The sequence below is a fragment of the Pteropus alecto genome, unplaced genomic scaffold (genome assembly GCF_000325575.1).
Source record: "Pteropus alecto unplaced genomic scaffold, ASM32557v1 scaffold22, whole genome shotgun sequence".
In the NCBI taxonomy this organism is placed as follows: Eukaryota; Metazoa; Chordata; class Mammalia; order Chiroptera; family Pteropodidae; genus Pteropus; species Pteropus alecto.
The window spans coordinates 3,526,191-3,546,816 of NW_006434839.1; the positions used below are offsets into that span (position 1 = coordinate 3,526,191).

Consider the following 20,626-nt stretch of genomic DNA (forward strand, 5'->3'; position numbering starts at 1 on the left):
GTGACCTCAAAGATAGGGCAGTGGAACTCTTCAAATCACGGCAGCAGAAAGAAAAAAATAGAGTATATGTAGTTTAAGGGACACTTTATGTATAAATTAACTAAATTCTCCAAACAAAAGACATAGAGTGGCCAAATGAATTAAAAATACAAGACTAATTTATGTGCTGCTTAAAAGAGACTCACTTCAGAGTATGGACACATACATAGTGAAGGTCAAGGAATGTATTCCATGGCAATGGAAATCTAAAGAAAGCTGTGGTAGCTATACTTATATTAGACAAACTAGACTATGAGAGAAAGACTAATAAGGGACAAAGAAAATCATCATATAATGATAGAGAGATCAATCCCACAAGAGGATATAACATCTGTGAATATTTATGCACCCAACATAGCACTTAAACCATATAAAGCAAATATTAACAGCCCCAAAGGGAGAAATAGACAGCAATACAATAATGATAGGGGGCTTTAATATCCCACTTCTTTCAATGAATATATCATTAACGCAAAAGTCAGTAAGGAAACATTGGCCTTAAATGACACATTAGATTCAGTGGACTTTACAAATATATACAGAACATTCCATCCAAAAGCAACAGAATACACATTCTTCTCAAGCATACACAAAACATTCTCCAGGATAGATCGTATTTTAGTTCACAAAACAAATCTTAATAAATTTGAGATGAGTGAAATCAACATCTTTTCCAACCACAGTGGTATGAAACAAGAAGTTAATTATAAAAAGAAAACTGGAAAGTTCAAAGATATGTGGAGATTAAACATGCTGCTGAACAACTGGTGGGTCAAAGAAGAAATCAAAAGAGAAGTCATTTACCTGGAGACAAATGAAAGTAGAAATACAACATACCAAAGCTTACGGAATGCAATGAAATCAGTTATAAGAGGGAAATTCATGGTAATAAATGCCTGCATTAAGAAACAAAAAAGATCTTGACTAAACAACCTCACTTTACCCCTTAAAGAACTAGAAAAACAAGAACAAAGGCCAAAGTTAGTAGAAAGAAGGAAACAATAGAGGTCAGAGCAGAAATAATTAAAATAGAGATTAAAAGACAATAGAAAAAAATCAATGAAACTAAGAGTTGGTTTTTTGAAAAGATAAAATTGACAAACTTTTAACAAGATTCACTAAGAAAACAAGGACTCAAATAAATAAAATCAGATTGAAAAAAGAGAAGTTGCAGCCAATACCATAGTTAATACAAAGGATCATAAGATACTACTATGAACAATTGTATGCCAAAAAAATGGGATAAACCTAGAAGAAATGAATAAATTTCTAGGAACATAAAACCTACCCAGACTGAATCATGAGCAAAGAAACAATCTGAAGACATGGCTAGAAAGGAGTTTGAATCAGTAATCAAAAACCTCCCAACAAACAAAATTCTAGGACCAGATGGCTTCACTGATGAATTCTATCAGACATTTAAAGAAGAATTAGTACCAATCCTTCTCAAACTCTTTGAAAAAATAGAAGAGGAGTGAACTCTTCCAAACTCATTTTACCAAGCGAACATTACCCTGATACCAAAACCAAACAAAGATACAACAAGAAAAGAAAAGAAAATGACAGACCAATATTCCTGATGAATATAGACTCAAAAATCCTCAACAAAATTTTAGCAAACTGAATTAAACAATACATTAAAAAGATCATACACCATGATTGAGTCACATTTATTCCAGGGACTCAAGGGGGGTTCACCAGCCACAAATCAATCAATGTGATACATCACATTAACGAAATGAAAGATACAAATCATATGATCATTTTAGATGCAGAAAAAGCATTTGACAAAATTAAACATCCATTTATGATAAATACTCTCAACAAAGAGTATAGAGGGAACATACCTCGACATAATAAAGCCCATATGTGACAAGCCGATGGCTAACATCATACTCAATGGTGAAAAGATGAAACTTTTCCTCTAAGATTAGGAACAAGACAAGGATTCCCACTCTCACCATTTTTATTCACCATGGTATTGGAAGTCCTAGCCACAGCAACAGGTACATGGAAAAGAAAGAAAAGGCATCTGAATAAGCAAGGAAGAAGTAAAACTGTTGCTATTTGCAGATGACCTGACATTTTATGTAGAAAACCCTAAAGACTCCTCTAAAAAACTGTTAGAAAAAATGAATTCAGTAAAGTTGCAGAGTACAAAACCAGAGTATAAAAATCTTTTGTTTCTATATGCTAATAACAATCAGAAGGAGAAATTAAGAAAAGTTTCATTTACAGTTGCATCAAAGAAAATAAAATACCTAGGAATAAATTTAACTAAGGAAGTGAAAGCCTGTGCTCTGAAAACTATAAGATATTGATGAAAGAAATAGAAGACACAAATAAATGTAAAGATAGTCCATCCTCATACATTGGAAGACAATATTGTTAAAATGCCTATACTACTTAATACAATCTACAGATTCAATGCAATCCCTACTAAAATTCCAATGGCATTTTTCGCAAAAATAGAACAAACAATCCTAAAATTTGTATGGAAACACAAAAGAACCCAAATAGCTAAAGCAATCTTGAGAAAGAACAACAAAGCCAGAGGCATCATGCTTCTTGTTTTTAAGCAACATTACCATGCCGTAGTAATCAAAACAGTATGGTATTGGCATAAAAAGAGACACACAGATCATTGTAACAGAGAGTCCAGAAATAGACCTACATATTTTTGGTCAGTTAATTTAGCACAAGGAGCCAAGAATGGGGAAAGGATAGTCTCTTCAATAAATGATGATGGGAAAACTGGATAGCCACATGCAAAATAATGAAACCGGACTACTATCTTACACCATACACAAAAATTCATACGAAATGTATTAAAGACTTGACTGTAAGATCCAAAACCATAAAACTCTTAGAAGAAAACATGTGTAGTAAGCGCCTTGACATTGTTCTTCGTGATGATTTTTTTGGATTTGATACCAAAAGTAAAGGCAAGAAAAGCAAAAATAAGCAGGCTACATCAAACCGAAAAGCTTATGCACAGCAAAGGAAACCAACAAAAAAATTGCAATAGAAAAAATTATTTGCAAATCATATATCTGAAAAGGGCTTAGTATCTAAAATATATAATGAACTCATACAACTCAACAGCAAAAGAACAAAAAATCTGATTAAAAAATGGGCCGAGGATCCGAACAGACATTTTTCCACAGAAGACATACAGATGGTCAACAGGTACATAAAAGGTGCTCAGTATCACCAATCATCAGAGAAATGCAATGAGGTACCACCTCACGTCTATTAGAATGACTGTTATCAAAAGACAAGGAATGACGAGTGTTGGCGAGGATGTGGAAGAGAGGGAACCCTTGTGCACTGTTGGTGGAATGTTAATTGGTGCAGCTGCTATGAAAAACAGTATGGAGGATTCTTAAAAATTAAAACTACCATATGATCCAGCAATTCTGCTTTTGAGTATTCAAAGGAAATGAAAACACTAACTTGAAAAGATAGCTGCACCCCTTTGTTCACCGAAGCACTATTTATAATAGCCAAGACATGGAAGCAACCTAAGTGTCCATTAGTGGATGAGTGGATACAGAAGATGTGGTATATATGCACAATGGAATATTATTCAATCATAAAAAAGGCAATCTTTTCATTTGCAACAAAATGAATGGTCCTTGAGGTAATTATGCTCAGTGAAATCTGACAGAGGAATGACAAATCCTATATGATCTCACTCATATGTGGGGTATTAAAAAAAAGTACTGGACTCATGGATACAAAGAACAGATTGATGGCTGCCAGAGGCAGGAAATGAGGGGTGGGCCAAATGGGTGAAGGGGATCCAAAGGTAGAAACTTACAGTTATAAAATAATTAGTACTGGGGGTGTAAAGTACAGCATGGTGACTATAACTAGACATTGTGATCATTTCAAAATATATATAAATATTGAATCATGTTGTATACCTGAAACTAATAAAAAAAAAAAAGAGCAAGTGCTGGAAAAAGAGTCAACGAAATTGCTAACTCCTAAAAATGAGAGGGAAGGGGACAAACTCTAGACTTAAGATGTAAAACAGGACATGGGCTAGTGAGAAGCCTTACATATATTGCATGGGAGAAGAATACATGAAAACCAAGGAGGCTGAAAAAACTCACCAGTATTGATTGTGATATTACTATTACAGTACAGATAAATTTAATTAAACATTTAGGACATCAGTTATTATATTACTTATCTTATGAAGGAAAAATTAGTGGCTTAAAACAATTAGTTTTAAGCCTTTAGTTTCTGTGAGTCAAGGATCTAGGTGAGGCTTAGCTGAGCTCTCTGGTTCAGGGTCTCTCACAAGGCTGCAGTGATCTGAAGGCTTGATTGTGGGAAGACTTGCTTCCATAGTCACTGATATGGTTAATAGCAGGATTCAGGTAGTGATCATGGGTTGCTGGACTGAGAGCCTCAGTTCCTTGCTGGCTGTTGGCTGGACACCTTCCCAGTTCCTTGCTATGCGGGCCTCTCCATAAGGTGGCTCACAGCATGGCTTCCCTCAGGGCACACAAGCAAGAGAGGAAGAAAAAATGAGCAAGGCAGGGCCCTGAATCTTTTGCCAGCCCATCACTTTTGTCATATTCTGTTCGTTAGAAGAAAGTCCCCAGGTCCAGCCCGTAGTCAAGGGGAGTGTTACACAGGGCATGAACACCGAGAAGCAGGATCTCTGGAGCATCTTAGAAGCTGCCTTCCACATGGGTCATAACCGGGGCCTGATTTTGTCGGAAGCAGAAATGTTTGGCAGATAAACATTTATATTCCAATATGAAGGAGGGTGTACATGTTTCTTCGCTTGTGTTGAGTGTTATCCTACAAAAAAATAAAAAAAGTTCTTTAAAAATCGGAAAGGGTAATCTATTGAAAAGGATGTGACGAAGGGGGTAGCAGGCTGGAAAATAAAAACCAAGGACCAAGAGGAAAATGAGAAAATGATTACATAAGGAAGGTGCATGACCATACACTAGGATTTCCGCTTGAGCATTAAAATGTTCTCAGGAGACCCGAGAGAGAGCACCGGACGAATGGAAGTTTCCGTGATAAACTGCTGCTTGAAAACCACAGAGTGCTAGGACATTTGCCTGACCCCATCCACCAAAAAAATACTTGCCACGGGGACAAATAAATACTTAATACCTGAATGTGCCATTGTAAGGAAATTCCAGTCAATTGTCAGACCCTCCCTTATATTTAAAATGAGCAAACTATCTATTCAAGGACCTTGTTTTCGTAAAAGGAGTCTAAAAGGAGGTGGAAAAATCACAACATTGAGGGAAATACTTTAGAATAGGCCCTTTACTAATCTAATCAGGTTTTGTGGTCTTGCTGCTGCCCATCTCTAGGGCCTTCTCTCCCATCGCTGATTGCCTGGCACGTCATGCTGCAGCCACACTGTCCTCCCTGTCAGTCAGGAACACACAAACTCCTCCCCAAACCTCATTTCATTCAGGTCTGCGCTCAACAGTTACCTTCCCAGAACTTCCCTGACTGCTGTAATGTCATCGCATCGACCTGACCCATGCTCTTACCTTGCTTTTATTATAGTAGTTACTAGTTTCTGAACTTATGTCTTTATTTATCTGTTTATTGCCTGATTCCTGCAATGAGAGAAAAGTTCTGTGAGCTGACTGCCCTGGGACTCGAAAACGCAAGCCACTGGCTCTTAAGAATCATAGTGTCTGTTGAGTGAATGAAAGGAAAAATATAACTGAAGCACATAAAAAAACATGTCAGCAGAAGGGCATAACAAAAAAGACAAAAAATGTGAAGAACAAGCAATGAATTTGCTAGAACTCTGATATTAGGAATTCATGCACAATGGGGAATATTTATATTTGTGTATAATATGTCATTCATTTTTTAAAAATCCCCAAAGACTCAAATGAACTAATCTACTTGATAATATTTAGTACGGTATATAAGTCCGCCCTCACTGCAACAGTCTTTTCCTTTAGATGCGCATGCTATTTTCTGGGGAGCCTCCGCAAGAAGATTGAGCGCACCACCCTCTTCCATAAAAATGTATTCTTGTCGCTATTGGATTGGATGGCCTTCCGAGGCGCCCCTTTTTCATTGGCCAAGACCCCAGTCCATCACTCTCGGACCCAAGCCCTCCATTGGTCCGGTGCCTCAGGCAGCGGCTGCTGGCTTTGCTGCAGCAGGAGGAGTGCCCCGGTGACGTCAAAGGCACCTCCCGCCCACATTCCAAAGTCTGGGCCGAGACTTCCCGCAGTCCCTGCTTTTGGGGGCGGGACATGGCGGAGAGAAAGACTTCTGATTTGGTAGGGTGGGAGAGGTGAGCATTCGATTGGTTGCTGCCCTGGAGGGAGGTGGAGTCGCAGCTGGGTCCTGGAGTCGAGCTGGGGAGCTCTGGGGAATCTCAAAGTTTGTGTCTGGAGCAGTTGTGGAAAGTGGGCTTACTGAGAAAGAATTTTCTTGGGATTAGAGCTGATCTACCTTCATTTTGGATGCACACCGTGCTTTAACCCCTTTAAGCCTTCTCTGCCCGATCCCTGGACGGCCTGTCTCTCCGGGGATTTTCAGATCTCCGAGGATACCGGACGGGAGCTTTTGGCAGTTCTCTCTCAGGCCAGGGAGCGAACATTTTCCTAAGTGCATAAACTACGCACACGCACACGCACACGCACACACACATACACACACACACACACACACACACACACACATACTCGCGGAGCCGGATCTCGCGCTCGGAGGCGGCTCTGCCCGCTCGCCTCCTGCCCTCAACATCCTCGGCCCAGCGCGCCTCGGACCACCATGGAGGTGCTGGAGAGCGGGGAGCAGAGCGTCCTGCAGTGGGACCGCAAGCTGAGCGAGCTGTCAGAGCCCGGAGAAAGCGAGGCTCTCATGTATCACACGGTGAGGACTTGGCCCGGCCAGGAAGGGGCGGCTGGAAAGGGGGAGTGTTGTCATCAGAGGAACAGCTGGGAACAGGGAACTGGGATGGAAGTATTTGGGAAGAGGCAAGCCCAGAATGAAGAGATCTGGGGAGAGGCGTGGTTTTCTATCTGAATAGGTAGAAGTGGGCAGCTGATCCTTTTAAACTTTCAATAATAGTTATGACACAGTGTTACTTTAGCATTTTATAGCCCCTCCCCCCAGGCTTTTCCATATGTGTAATATCATTTTCTATTGCCATCAGTACTGTAAAGCGGCGAAAGGTAAGGTGTTTTGAGAATAATATGTCTGTTTAGTTTGCTGCCGATTTTTGTGGGAATGTTTTTAAAAACTAAACAAAATAAGCTAGCATTCTTTCCTTTGCTGTCATATTCTTGCTCTTCCTTTACTTTTTTGTTTATATTTCAAGAAGTACGTGTGTGTGTTTTAGAAAGGCTCCTTTGTAGTGGGAGGAGGATCGCTTTATTTATACAGCCAAGAAATCTGCTTCCTCCCTCTTCAGAGGCATATGGAAAATCTGAGGTAGTTGCATATTTCAGAAAGGCTTTGGAGACGGTGGGACAGCTCACCAGTTCCTCGTTCAGTCTTCCGTCTGAGACCCCTTCTGGGATTAAACTGTCACAGAGCAAGCACATGTCTTTGAAAGTTTTCGATTTCCATTTTTTGATATTAAATTTGTGAAATGGAATTTTGTTCCCCATAGCTAGCACTGGTGAATGACTTGTATGTGAGATCTCTTTGTGTCTTTTTTATAAACGCAGAAATGGGTGGGGGAGGACATTAATGAGAAAACGAGAGGCTTGGCTGTTTCCCCTTCATGATTCTTTTAATAGGGTCAGTGCCAGGATATTTGAAACTTTTGCAAAATGGCCTTCAGACTCCACCTCTTTGGCCTTTGCCTCCGCCTGATGTTATTTTGAGAAAAGGGATGAGGGCCTCCCTGTGATTCCCACCAAAGTGTTTGTGGTGGCCGAGAATGGCTTGTTTAAAAAATGCAGAGCGCAGGGCCGAGAGGGAATGGTAGTTCATGCTGGGGCAAAAGCCAGATGTGATGTGTAGTGTGATCAGCCAGGCTTTGCTCATCGAGCCTGTCCCGAGGAGACCGCGTGGGCTGCATTTGGATTCGGGGCCCAGATGTGCTTCCTGTCATCAGTACAGAAGTTAGAGCACCTTGGCCTTCAGATATCTTCTGATAATTGGCTGCTGCAGATGTTTCTGCCGTCAGGGGCTGCATTATAACCATGTGCGGAGGGGCGGCGCCTCTCTTTTGTTCGTAAACCCTGTGAGAATGTCCCATCCAGCCACTGAAATGCACAGCTTCAGGGTTGTCTTTGGGCAGGTGGGATGAATTATGCACAGGTGTCCCCATTTCCTTTCTTGGGCCCCATGACTTGTATTTGTGTGATCACAGGCCAGGGTTTGAGATGCTACCTGTGACTGTGACATTACTCCAGGCGGGAGAGCTTGGACTGGCTCTAACATCTTCATACACAGTTTCAGAGGCAGAGGCCTTATGTTCCTTTTGGGATTAAGGGTTCAGCTTTTCTGTGTCATTATAATGAAGCAGCAATATGTCATTTTCTTTTAATTTTGTTTTTTAAAAATGACTATGTTCACCACTTAGGGACACATCACTCTTCTGGGCAGCTCACGCATATAAAATGCCACTCATGATTGCCGCAAGTGATTGCCAAAAAACTGTGTATACGAATTAGTGTTGAAAGAGGTATTGGATTTAGTAGCGCAGACGACTGGATTATATTCCTTCTAAACTAAGGGAGTTTGGCAGAGATCCGAAAATAGATAACTTTCCCATCTGTTTCTTGAACTCTCTTGGGTATCCAGTTGCAGAGCTGGTTGTTATTGCCATTTGTCTGTAATGTGGAATGGACTTACCTCCAGGAAAAAAGAAATGGCCTGATTATGCATTCATTTAAAGGTTTATTTGTTCTTTTCATTAATAGTTATTGAATATCTTCCATGTGCCTAACACTGTTCTAAGCAGTTGGGATACATCAGTGAACCAAAGCAGATAAAAATTCCTGACCTTGAGAAGCATGCATTCGTGTGTGTGTGTGTGTGTGTGTGTGTGTGTGTGTGTGTGTCTGTCTGTCTGTCTGTGTAGAAGAAATAAACAATAAATGGTAAGCCTAACAAAGAAGTAAGTGAAATAATATGTCAGACAATGTAAGTGGTATGGAAGACATAAAAGAACAAGGTACAAGAGATGGAGGAAACAGGATGGAAGAAGCGCAACTATGAATGATATTGAATCGAGAGATTAGAATAAGCTTCCGATAGAAAGTGGATCTGAACAAAGGCTTGAAGGAGGGGAGAATGTTAGCTCAGTTGGATGAAAAGCTGGAGCGAAGGCCCTAAGGTGGGAATGTGTCCGGTATGAGCCTGCGGTAACATCGCCTTCTGTTTTCGATTCCCCTGGTGTGGTCAGTCATCTTCCACGTAAATGCGGGTTACTTCTGAGACACAGTGCTTGTGTTTGGAATGACCCCATAAACCTTTCCAGGTTGAGTGGATTGCGTGTTATGTAGGGATAGGAAAGCCTGCAGGGAGGGTAAGGCGCAGATGTAAGTTAGGAGAGTGGTAAAATGATGATAGCTACCATTTGTTATTATCTGAAAGGGAGGGCTGGCTTCGTGAGTTGCCACCTGTGCAGTCCCACTTCTCTGCTGTCATTGTCTTGACATCCTTAATAGTTTCTGAATAGGTGCCCCAACTTTCCATTTTGTATCGAGTCCCAAAGATCATGTCATTATCATGATCATATCATGACGCAGTGCTTTTCAAAAAGTGTACCATCGAACCCTCTTCACGACCCAGCGAAGGCACCATTTCTATTATTTTTTATTTTACAGTTAAGGAAAACGAGTCTTAGTGAAAGTTCCCACAGCTAATGAGCGACAGAACCAGAAACTAATTTCAAGTCTGCCTGCCTCCAAAGCCCACGTTTGTGCCCTGCACGCTCTGAATGAAGGATCCAGACTTAAAAGGGAAGGAATGGAGTTAGAGCATGGGAGGGGATGATTGTAGAGCCAGAACTTGCTGAGCAAGTGAAGGCAGCTAATTTTTAACAGAGCTGGAGGTACTAGCCACCAAGACTTCCTAGCGTGATCACTCTGTTTGCTCTAAATGAAGGGATTTAGTTCCCACACACATGATTGCTAATGCCCTGTTTTAGAAAACCTGTCACCTACCTGATTTAAAAAACTTAGAAGATTCGATTTGCCTGAGGCTGGGATTGTAAAGCGTCTAGGGGCCTTCTGTGAGTCATCAGGAGCAATATTTTTCTCCTTTGGTTAGTTATGAAGAAGACTTCTTGGTTCAGGACAAAGGCTTAGAGGATACAGGTTCAAAGTCTACAAAATAACGAAACACGTAGATAGAATGAATATGGACTTGCTCGTTAGATCCTGAATCATTAGAACTTTGGTCTTCTTGAAGTTTAAAAAATAGCTCCCATCCAGATGATGAAACATATTTTAAATCAGTGAGTGGTACTCCTAGGAAAGGGTCTTGGGGGATGGGAGGTCAAGAGAGGGAGAGAGGAAGAGGGAGTTATTTACACACTATCCCGTTGGTACTGTTGAGATTTTTACCTCCTGAATAGATTTAGAAAATGAAAAATGACAGTTTAAAGGTACCACATAAAACTGGACTAGATATAACTTTAGCCTGAATTTCTTTGAGGGCAGAGGGGGTTCTGGAGTGCTATTAATGTTCAACACTATTCCAGCTGGCAGAGGGGCGCTCGGTGGCAAGGGTGGAGGGTTAACAGGGTTTGTGTGGGATAAACTCCGTGATCTTGGTAACTTTCTTATATTTTAGTTTAGCGTTCTGGAGAATAGGGATTTTATCAATTAATGCAATGATTTTTTCTTTCCAAAAAAGTATACCACGGAAACTAACTACCTAGTCTTTGCAAAGATGATGACAGAAGTTCTGCTTGTTTTAAATGTTAAATTCCTATAAATCCAGTTCTGTGTAAAATGACTGAGTGGTTATGCTACTTTGATTTTAACAGTTGGATCTTAGATTGAAATGGCTGAACCCAGACAGTGATAGGTGGGGAGGTAAGGGAATGTCCAGCCCGCCTGGTGTCCGGATGTGAAGGCCATGTGGCTTCCACATCTCTCGCTGCTTGCCAGAATGGAGTTGGCACATCTTGCAGGCTGGCCATTCCCCCTTCCTCCTTGGCCTAGAGACCAATGGAGCTCTGGTGGGATACTGACGCTGGTGGTTTGTTGTTTGCCTCCTACTGTTGGCCCCTGGCCAGGTTCTGAGGGGAAACCTGCGTCCCTTTGGCTCGAGAGTATCATTACTTCTGGTCACCGGACCTCCACAAACTGATTTCCAGTAGGAGACAAAATTGGGAAGTGAGTACGATTCGTCTTCGAGGCCCTCGCTTCACTTTTTTTCACCCTTTTTGTGTTTCTCTCACTTTTTGGACTCCACGTGCTCACTTTAATGATGTTCTCTTTCTAGGATTTTCCTCTTAAATTTTGCTCTCCAGAAAGACTTGATTAGCTTACGCTAATATTTTTAACAGTAGTTACTTCAGGTCGAAAGGGTGCATCTCTAAATGGAGAACCTAAGGCAATAGGCTAAGGCAATAGCCAAGTAGTCGGGGAGGAATACTTGGGAATTGGGGGGGACCCTCGTAACCCTCTACTATATGGCCTTGCACATGCGTTGTGTGTTGCTAATTTGTCCATGTTCTAAAGGATTTTCATTGGCTTGGTAAAAAACATCTTTGACCCATTATATTATTGTCTCTGAATTTGTTTTCACGGTGTTAACAGGGCATGGGGGAAGGTGGACTTGGGCACAGTCCTGAAAGATGAGAGGGTGGCACCGAGTATCGCACTTGCCTTCTTTCTGAAAGATCCCTGAGTGATAATGTTCGTGGAGCTCTGATGTAAGTTGCTCCTGCAGGAGAAATGAGGCGTTGCTTCCAGGTTACTGGTTGGATTCAGCTCTAATGCTTGCAGCTGCGAGTAACTGAAAACCGATTCAGATTGCTTATATAGTAAGTAAATTTTTCTGTCATGTTGCAAAAGGCCTACAAATACAGCTACTTGGTTGGCTAATTCGGTCACCCTTGAGCGTCGTCATGGACCCAGATTCCATCCATCTATATGCAGATTTCATCTTTAGGTTGGCGGCAACCTGAAGGCAACTCATATGACTTTCAGGTGTTCAATTCAAAGTGACAATATCTAGAGGAAGAAGAGAAGTTGTGTCTTCCTTATGGTTCTTTTTAAGATGGAAGAAACTTTTAGAAGCCCACCAGCTGATTTCTCTTTGAGCTTTGTTGGCAAGTGTGGAATATATGACCGTTTCTAAACCAATGGCTGGAAAGGGATTTGCATGACTGGCTTAGATTAGTCGTGTGGGGATGTAGGAAATATTGGAGGCTCAAATCAGTGTGACCATTGTAATGACCATTAATAAAATGGTCTGAGTTGGCAGTCCCTTCCTTAACTAAAAGATGTGTTCGTTTAACCAATGGCTGTTTTTCTCACGAATTCGGAGAATGTTTTAAAATCTGCAGTTAGCATTGGAAGCCAAAGGTTAAACCAAATGCTGTGCCAGTTGCAAAGCTCTAAGAACATAATTTAGCTGTGCTAATAGTGTCCGATGAAGGAAGACTATTGAGAGAGCAGTAGTCTCTGAAATATAAGCAGAGGTCATCCTGGAGGGAGTATGCTATGTCTCAGCTCACTAACTAGGAAAAGTAGAATTAACTATGTTATCGGAACTCTCTTCATCAGGGTCAAATATCAGGGCTGAAGGTAACTAGCTGAGCCATGCAAGATAAGAATGACGGGTTTGGTTTGAGGTCCACACAACCTCACATCAGCAGATGGGAAGCTGAATGCCAGTTTTCAAAGAAGCTGTTTTTCCAGTTGCGTATGGCTATTCAAATATTGATAAGGGTGTGCCTATTTGCAGCTTGGACTGCTTGCCTCAGGCATGGTTCTGACCTATCTGCTGACTTTCTTGGGAAGATGGCCTTAGGCCGTGGCTGGGCATTAGGTAGGGTAGAAAGCCTATGGCTGCAGTGTGTCTGAGTGATTTTATGAATGAGGGAGCAGTGTTCACATTCCTTGCTTGTGTCCAGTCAGGATTGAAAGGAAATGATGATTCTCATCATCTCTGTGTCAACCTTGAGCCTATTCCAACATCTCCCTGCTCACCGCATGCTCTCGGGCTCTTCCAGATGAAGTTCTAAGTGACCTCAAGCTTTCCCTGAATAGAATTGTCTAGGTTATCCATGAGGCACATGGGAGGTGATGGCCCATTTTATCTATGCAGAATCGGAAGCCCAGAGCAGTAAAGAGATTGGCTGGCACCCATACTGTCCAAGGACAGGAGATATGACTTTGTTTTCTCTTTACTTCCCAGATGCTTAACTAAGTACAGGATGCTCAGTGATACATGATAATTGCTTGATGCGCAATTAAGTAAAGTGAGGAAGTCTCAGAATGGATAAGCTCGGTGGCCTTTTATTAATATAGTTTTTAAACTCTGCATTCTTGTAAATGCTTCTGTAAATCTGAAAATTTAGTATGACATTGACTCGGGTAATTCTGTGTCAGTGTCTTACCTTGTTTCGTCGAGAGAACAAGATGTGGGGATGGAGGTGGGGATGCTCGTCTAATAGTCTCAGCTTGCACTACAGGAGACTTGAGGCAGCAGCGGGGATGGTGGTGGGGATGCTCGTCTGTCTCAGCTTGCACTACAGGAGACTTGAGGCAGCATTGTGGGAAGGGTGGGCTTTCGAGCCAGGGAGATTTGGTGTCCAGGGCCACTGGTTCTCTGGGCAAGTTATCTTACCGCTTTGGGTCTGTTTCTTCGCGCATCACTGCCTGGCCCATCATAGACAGACTTTTCTACGCTCTCCCCTAGGTGAGGGGTCCTGTGTCTGGGAAGAGGTGTCCTGACCTCCGGAGTCTGACATCATGCGGGAAGCACAGGGGCCTGCAGTTATTCTCTCTCGTGTAGCTCCATTTCCTCTTCTCCCCAGCTTCTACCTTTTGCCATAAACACAGGTCTCTGCCTTGAACACATGTTTGCCAGATGCTGTTACCCCTTCTTGCTTATTTTCTGTCCTCTTCTTTACTGCCAGGTTTGCTCAAACAAGTGGTCGGTCGCTACAGCCTCCATTTCCTCACTTTCGACTTACTCCCGCATCCTGTATGTTCTGGTTCCCACTGCTTCTAGAAGGTTCCGCCAGCTTCTCCCTATCCGCTAAATCTAGCCTTTTCTCTCTCCTTGCCTGCGAGGCCTCCTGGAACTGTCTGCCGATGGTGATCACAAGGTCATCTGGTAACTCGCTTCGCTTTGGCTTCCGTGACACTCCGATGGGTTTAGTTTTTCCTCCTTCACAGGCTTCCTCCCCACCTGTTAAAATGTGAGCTCCTTTGGGCTCCTCTGTCAACTTCAATAAGCTGGTTCTCAGATCTTGTATGTTATTTGTGTATTGACAAACAGCAAGAGATCTTGGAGGATGACCCAAGGTTCCGCTGGGCCCTCATTAGGTGACCCTTGAAGCTTCATGGTGCGTTACTCTGACTAGGAAGAGCTGGGTACACTTTGATTCCCCGTATCACTGCACCCCATTTATGTCAGGAAATGCTTTATGACTCAGCTTCCCTGCAGTGTAAACCCGTGAGAAGCTCACGGGGCATTGCTGGGACACAGCTGTTTCTAGAGTCAGTGGCACCCGGCAGATGCAGGCTGTGTTTTGACTGGGCTTGTGCTGTTTCTTCGGCTGGGGAAACTCCTTGTGCTTTTCCGTGGTGGTTCGTCTACTTTTTTTCTAGGATTGTGAAAGGTCAATGCAAGAGTCAGACATAACTTCTTGGATCATGTACCATTACATTCCTCGGATATGTACGGCTGCTGTCGAGTTCATTTACAGTCGCCTCATGTCGATTTGCCCACCTTCGAATTTCTCTATTCTGGTGTAATTTATTTATCTACACTTTACTGATATTACCAAAGATCTTTCAATTTAGTCTTGTTATTTTTTTTTAATTTTTTAGAGTTTAGGTGGGTTACTCTGAGCCACCCAAATTTCTATGCTCGCTTCTTGTTAGACGTATCAGTGGTGGCTCTTGGAAGAGAGTTTTTCTTTGGAGCATAAAGCATTTTGATGTGTGAGCTCATCATAGTACAAGTCACTTCACATCCCAGGTCTCAGGGTCTCCATCTGTAAAATGCAGTATTTGTATCCCAGTTCCAAAGATTCCTTTTTATTCCAGTTTTGTGCCGAGTATTAATGTTCCTACTCTTGAAAGTCTCTCATCTTTAAAAAATGGGTGATGGAAACAACAGCAAGATTCAGCCGATTGCCTGTCTCCTTGGGGCCACTCAATTGGCAGATATAGTTTTGCATTTTGTAGCCTGTTTTATGACTTATAACCTTGCTTCAGTAGAAACCAGACAAATAAAGAATGGAAAAACAGAGAGGCACAGAGGTAGGAAACATATATATATATTTTTAATACCAGAAAAAAAAAAAAAAAGCCCTCTTTAGACTTCTTGGCAAATAAGAGGAGTCTGGGTAAAAAAAAATCCGCAAACAGTTTCCTAGTAGTCTGAGTGGAAAATCCTGGTTTTTAACATTTCATATCTTGGAAATGTCTGAATAGTTTTTATTTAAAGGGAAATTCCTTTTGGCTGAGAAAGAACCTGCAGGATTCAAACTGATAGGGTGATGTTTTTAGAAAACTTGGAGGAAGTAAGGCTTCCCGCTGGCCAATTGTTAAACAGAAATTTAAGCCCTTGGTAACTAATCTTAGTGTTTTAAAGATTCAACCCCTAACTCCTTCTTTCTCTTCGCTTCCTGTCTGCAAGCTGGGGAAACATGTCCCACAGCTGGTCTGTGCTCCAACTTGAGAAACTTAATGAGCTGCTTCTCTAAACCTGCGCATGTTCCAGGCAGGAGGATATACATTCTTGACCTCGCAGCTCTCCCTGTAGAGTGGGAAGGAAGATACGTAAACAAGTCATTAAATTACATGTCATTAAATACCTGGTGTACATTATACACTAGAGCTGTTTTCAAAGTATATCTGGGGTGCAGAGAAAGGAGTAATGATTCTGAAGGGGATGGAGAGTTTGGGAACTCTTCAAGAAGCAGGTGATATTTGCAGTGGGTCTCGAAGTATGTAAATGAGTTCTTCAGGCAGTGAGAACAGCAGATGTAGAGTAGGAATGTGTAAAACATCTTGGCTGATTCTGAAAATCTTAGGTTTTGCGTAGCTGGAGAGTAGGGTGCTCTGTGGGGAGTGTTGGAAGACAGGACGAGATCGGCAAAGGTTTGCATGGTTTGTTAACCATTTGGACATTCTTTGGTGGGCAGTAGTATGGAAGGCTTTTAACAAGAGAGGGGCAGGAGCCGGAATGTATTTTGAAAGGAAAGCCTAGTGGTTATGGAGTACGGATTGGAGGGCAGAATTAATAGCAGCAAGACAATCTGCTGGCTGGCTGGCCGTTTCATCTGTGGAGTTAGAATGAGGTACCGTGAAGGCCTGAACCAGATAGGGAGGAGCACATGAGTGCAAGAAGAGTTAGCAGCTAGACTGGGAGGCTTGATGACATGGGGCTGAAAGAGGGATATGCTGCCCTTGATCTTGAAGGGGAGTGGGGAGTATTTGGGGGAGTGAATTTGGTCCAGACGATAATGAGTTCGATTTCGGACCCGGTACTTCTGATGTGTTCGTGGAACATTTAGATACTTAAAAGGCATTTGGAAACTTAGGTCTGCAGTTCTGGAGTTAGGTCTGGACTGGAGATGTAGATTTGGGTGTTAGTCTAGAGGAGGATAAGCGAAGCCAACGGCTCATATAAGAGTCTGTGAAGTCACACTGAGAGTGAGGAGTGGGAGAGAAAGGCTGAGGATGGAGCCCTGGGGGAATCTACTCATAGAACTCAGAAAGAGTCGGCAGGAAAATGTGGAGAAAATCCAGGAAAATCCCATCATGGGATCCAACAGAGGGGAGAGTTGCTACGGAGTGGTCAGTATAAATAAGGGCGGAGAGTGCTCTTCGGCTGACCGCTAAGCACTGCAGGGTCTGCGCTTGTGTTCGCTCAGGGCAGGACCTGTGTGCGGGAGCCACAGAGGCCTCCCTGGGGTCTGTGCCCGTGGGCATACCACAGGGCATCGTGCCTGGGAGTGGAGGCCTGTAGGGACTGCAGAAGGGCAGGACCGAGAAATACACATGGCAGATAACACATGCAACGCTGCCTCTTTCAGACTTCTTTCGTGCAAGATCGAAATCAGTCCTCAGAATTGCCCTTGCAAACCATCAAGGTGCCTGCGCTGTTTGTGAGGTACCTGTGTTCATTCTCTCCAGGCCACGTTCCTCTATCTCTGACGGCCGTCCAGTCAGTGAGGAGGAGTTTGTGCATGTGTCCCTTTGTGCGTGTGTCATTTATGGTTCTTAGGTTTTGGGTCATGCAAAAGGAGAGCCTCCAGACTCACACCTATAAAAGAGTGTTGGGATTTATCAAACAACTCAAAGGTTTGAAGCTTTTCCTTTCTTTGTTTCTTCTGACTCTTCCCGCTAAGAAAGTATCAGGTAGATGCACTGGTCACCAAAGATGAGTCTGATCACAGAGATGTCAACAATATTTACATAGTAGAAAAAAATCAAAAAACAAATTGTCCCTGTTTTTGTACATCATAATAGGGGCAGGTGAGGACAGATGATTTTGTAATAGGAATATGAGTCTAAAGGCTTCCAGAAGAAGGAACATTAAAATGAATGCTGTGGCTTCACAGAAAATAGGCAGCTACAAGCGGGATTTCAGGACCTACAAAGGGGACTCTGTTGGGACACTCTGTGGCCCCTCCGTGCCCCCTGTGTGCTGGGGCTGGCTTCCGCCTGTGTCCGGGATGGGTTAGATTCTGCTTCTCGACTGCCTAGGGAGGAAGGGGCGCCGCCCAGACAGGCATTTTGGGATCCACCCCACGGTGCGGCTCGGGTGTGGGTTACGCGTATCTCTTGGCTGACTGGGAAACAGACTATTTTTTATCTCATTATTTCAATAGCAAAATGTCTTATGTAGTTGAAGCTCCTATGTTACAATTTAAAAAAAAAATAGACTTAATTTTTTAGAACAGTTTTAGGTTCACAGCAAAATTGATCAGAGCGTACAGAGTTCCCATACACCCCCTGCCCACCCACTACACACAGCCTACCCCACCATCGAACATATTCTGTTAAAAACTTTTGGCATGTGGATTCATAAGCTGGGGTTACCTGGGGCAGCTTTGATTTTAACTTTGTTTTTTTAAAATTAGTCACAGACAAGTTTCCTTTTGTAGTCCAACAAGAAGCCAAATTAAGGCTCGTAAGAGCCTAAACTCGTGTGCGTGTTTGTGTGTGCAATGTTTTTGTTTTAATAAAAACTTACTTCAAACAATTTAGAAGCAGACCTATCGATTTCAGTAGAATACAATCAAAAAGTTAAAATGTGGTGTGCCCCTCAGGCCCTGCCTTCCATTTACAAGTGGTTTAGACACAGGACCGGTGCTTTGGAAACGAAGATGGGATCGAGTGGGCCAAATACTGTATTTTTTTGTATCTAAGAACCTGAAGCCCATCTTTGTAGCTGTAACTTTTTAACTTCCTACTCTGAGATGGTATTCATTTCTGAGGCACTGCCTGGAGCTGTTTTTCTGGTTCTGCTCCGGATTTGCAAGTTTTCTTCCCAGAGCTCTCTTGCAGTTCATGACCTACATTTGGGAGCAGCTGGAAGGCCCAGGGCTGCGGGCTGAGGGGGCCGCGGAGGCCACAACAAAACCCAGATGGTGACAAACCTGCCTGTCGTGTTCTAACTGACGGTGCCCAGGGACCTCGACCATCTAAACAGAGGCATTTTCGTGTGTGATGAGAGAGAGAGGCAGAAAAGTAGCAGCGAGAAAACCATTTGGTTTTCCAGCTGTGTTTACTCATTGGAAACACGAGGTGGGTCGAAACCCAGTGTTTCCTTTTAATTTAAATACAGACTCAGGAGGAAACTGCAGCGAAGCCCGGCTCTGCTAGAGTGGGGTGGTTGCGTGGACTGAGTAGGATGCATTTTTAGCCTTTTTTATTCCTAGTCTTCCTGTTCCTGTTGTGGGATTCTGAATGTCCTGTGGTCTGCTGATGGCTCACCCGCTGGGGGAAAGGTTGGTAGGAAAAGCAGGCATTTTGGAGTAAGTACAAACTTCATAGCTTTATTATCACTGACAGATTATTTATTCAGTGCTTTCCCAGCTCTGTCGACATGGTATTCTTAGAAATGGATGATGTCTGCCTGGTGCATTGAAGTGATAGATGAAGCTGATCACAGCCCAGGGCCTCTCTCTGCTCCAGCCTCCACTTCGGGTTCTCCATAGGCACGTTCCTTGTGAAGCTACCAGAACAGGGTCAGGCATGTCATAGGGATCCAATAAAATGTTTGCTGAATGAGTGGATAAACAAATAACTCTGGGCTTATGATATGGTTCTGGCACTCCCTACTCTGGGTACCTTTCTGAGATTTTTACAAGGCCATGGTAGAGGATGAGTGACATGATGTAAATAAAGTGTTTCTCATTATTCCTGGTCCATGGCCACTACTTAGGAGATATTAAGCCTCTATCTTCCATTTTTCTACTCAAGTAATTTCAGGGAGGTGTAAGAAGAAAACCCGTGCTGAATTCTAAATGTCAGGGAAAAAACCAGTGATAGAATAGCCTCTCTAACGTGACCTAATTATTTTATTGATTGATTTTCTCCAGTTTTGAGATATAATCGATATGTAACATTTTATCTGTTTAAGGTATACAACATAACGATTTGATATATGTCCATCACCTCATGTAGTTACAGTTATTTTTCCTTAGGATGAGAATTTTTTAGATCTACTCTCAGCAGCTTTCAAATACACACCACAGTGTTGTTAATCACAGACACCATGCCGTGCATGACCTCCCCAGGACTTACTCATCTTATAACTGGAAGTTTGTAACTTTTGACTACCTTTATCTTAATGCAGACTAGACATTTATGGGGGAGGCCCTAAAAGTTTCTTTAGTTCCTACCTGAATCTTCTGAGACTCAAGGTCCGGTATTGATTTGCATGACCAAATTTACACTTCGATTTTTCAGGCACCTGCTTCTGCAGAACTGAAATTCTTTGTAGGTTTTGAGGGGGTGGGTTGGTGGCAGGTGTTAACATTCTCCTAGTAACAAGAGGAAAGGCAAGGAGGGGCCAGCCCATTCCTTGTTCCCTGAAATAACCGTGTATAAATGGACATTGAGATCAGTTACCTTGTTTTTCTGATGTAAATAGGGCTTCTGGGGCTGATTGTGATATGCTTCAGAATCCATTAACACCAGGAGAGGAGGGGAAGGAATGGTAAGCATAGACTGGAGCAGAGGGCCCTGCCCACAGAGTCAGGGAGAAGTGTGAAGGGCTGTCTGCCTGCTGTGACCCTGTCTGTCCCGTGGGCCTCCCTGCAGAGCAACTTTGAGTGCTGCTGATAAGCTGCAGCAAAAGGCGCTTAAGCCACACACTCTCCTGAACTGCATTCAGCCTTAAAAAAATTTTTTTTTAAATAAAGAAAAATTTTTAATTAAAATTTTAATTTTATGTCTCAATT

General features: G+C 42.6%; 1 protein-coding gene and 1 long non-coding RNA gene across 3 annotated transcripts in view; one reads left to right on the plus strand and one right to left on the minus strand.

Annotated features, from left to right (window-relative positions):
* Positions 1 to 4,507: 4,507 nt before the first annotated feature.
* Positions 4,508 to 6,026, minus strand: LOC112478680. Its single transcript, XR_003045908.1, has 3 exons — positions 5,944 to 6,026; positions 5,577 to 5,645; positions 4,508 to 4,860 (listed from the first exon to the last, which is right to left on the minus strand). It is a non-coding gene; the product is annotated as an uncharacterized LOC112478680 (long non-coding RNA).
* Positions 6,027 to 6,390: 364 nt separating this feature from the next.
* CREB3L2 (cAMP responsive element binding protein 3 like 2) overlaps positions 6,391 to 20,626 on the plus strand; it is a 101,211-nt gene continuing 86,975 nt past the window's right edge. The window contains exon 1 of one of the 2 annotated variants that reach the window (XM_006910489.3): positions 6,391 to 6,927. In XM_006910489.3, coding sequence (XP_006910551.1) covers positions 6,826 to 6,927 — 102 coding nt within the window. In that variant the 5' untranslated portion in view covers positions 6,391 to 6,825. Of the gene's footprint in view, positions 6,928 to 6,991; positions 7,230 to 20,626 lie in introns of those variants that run through there. The other variant, XM_015588355.2, reaches the window with a different exon arrangement.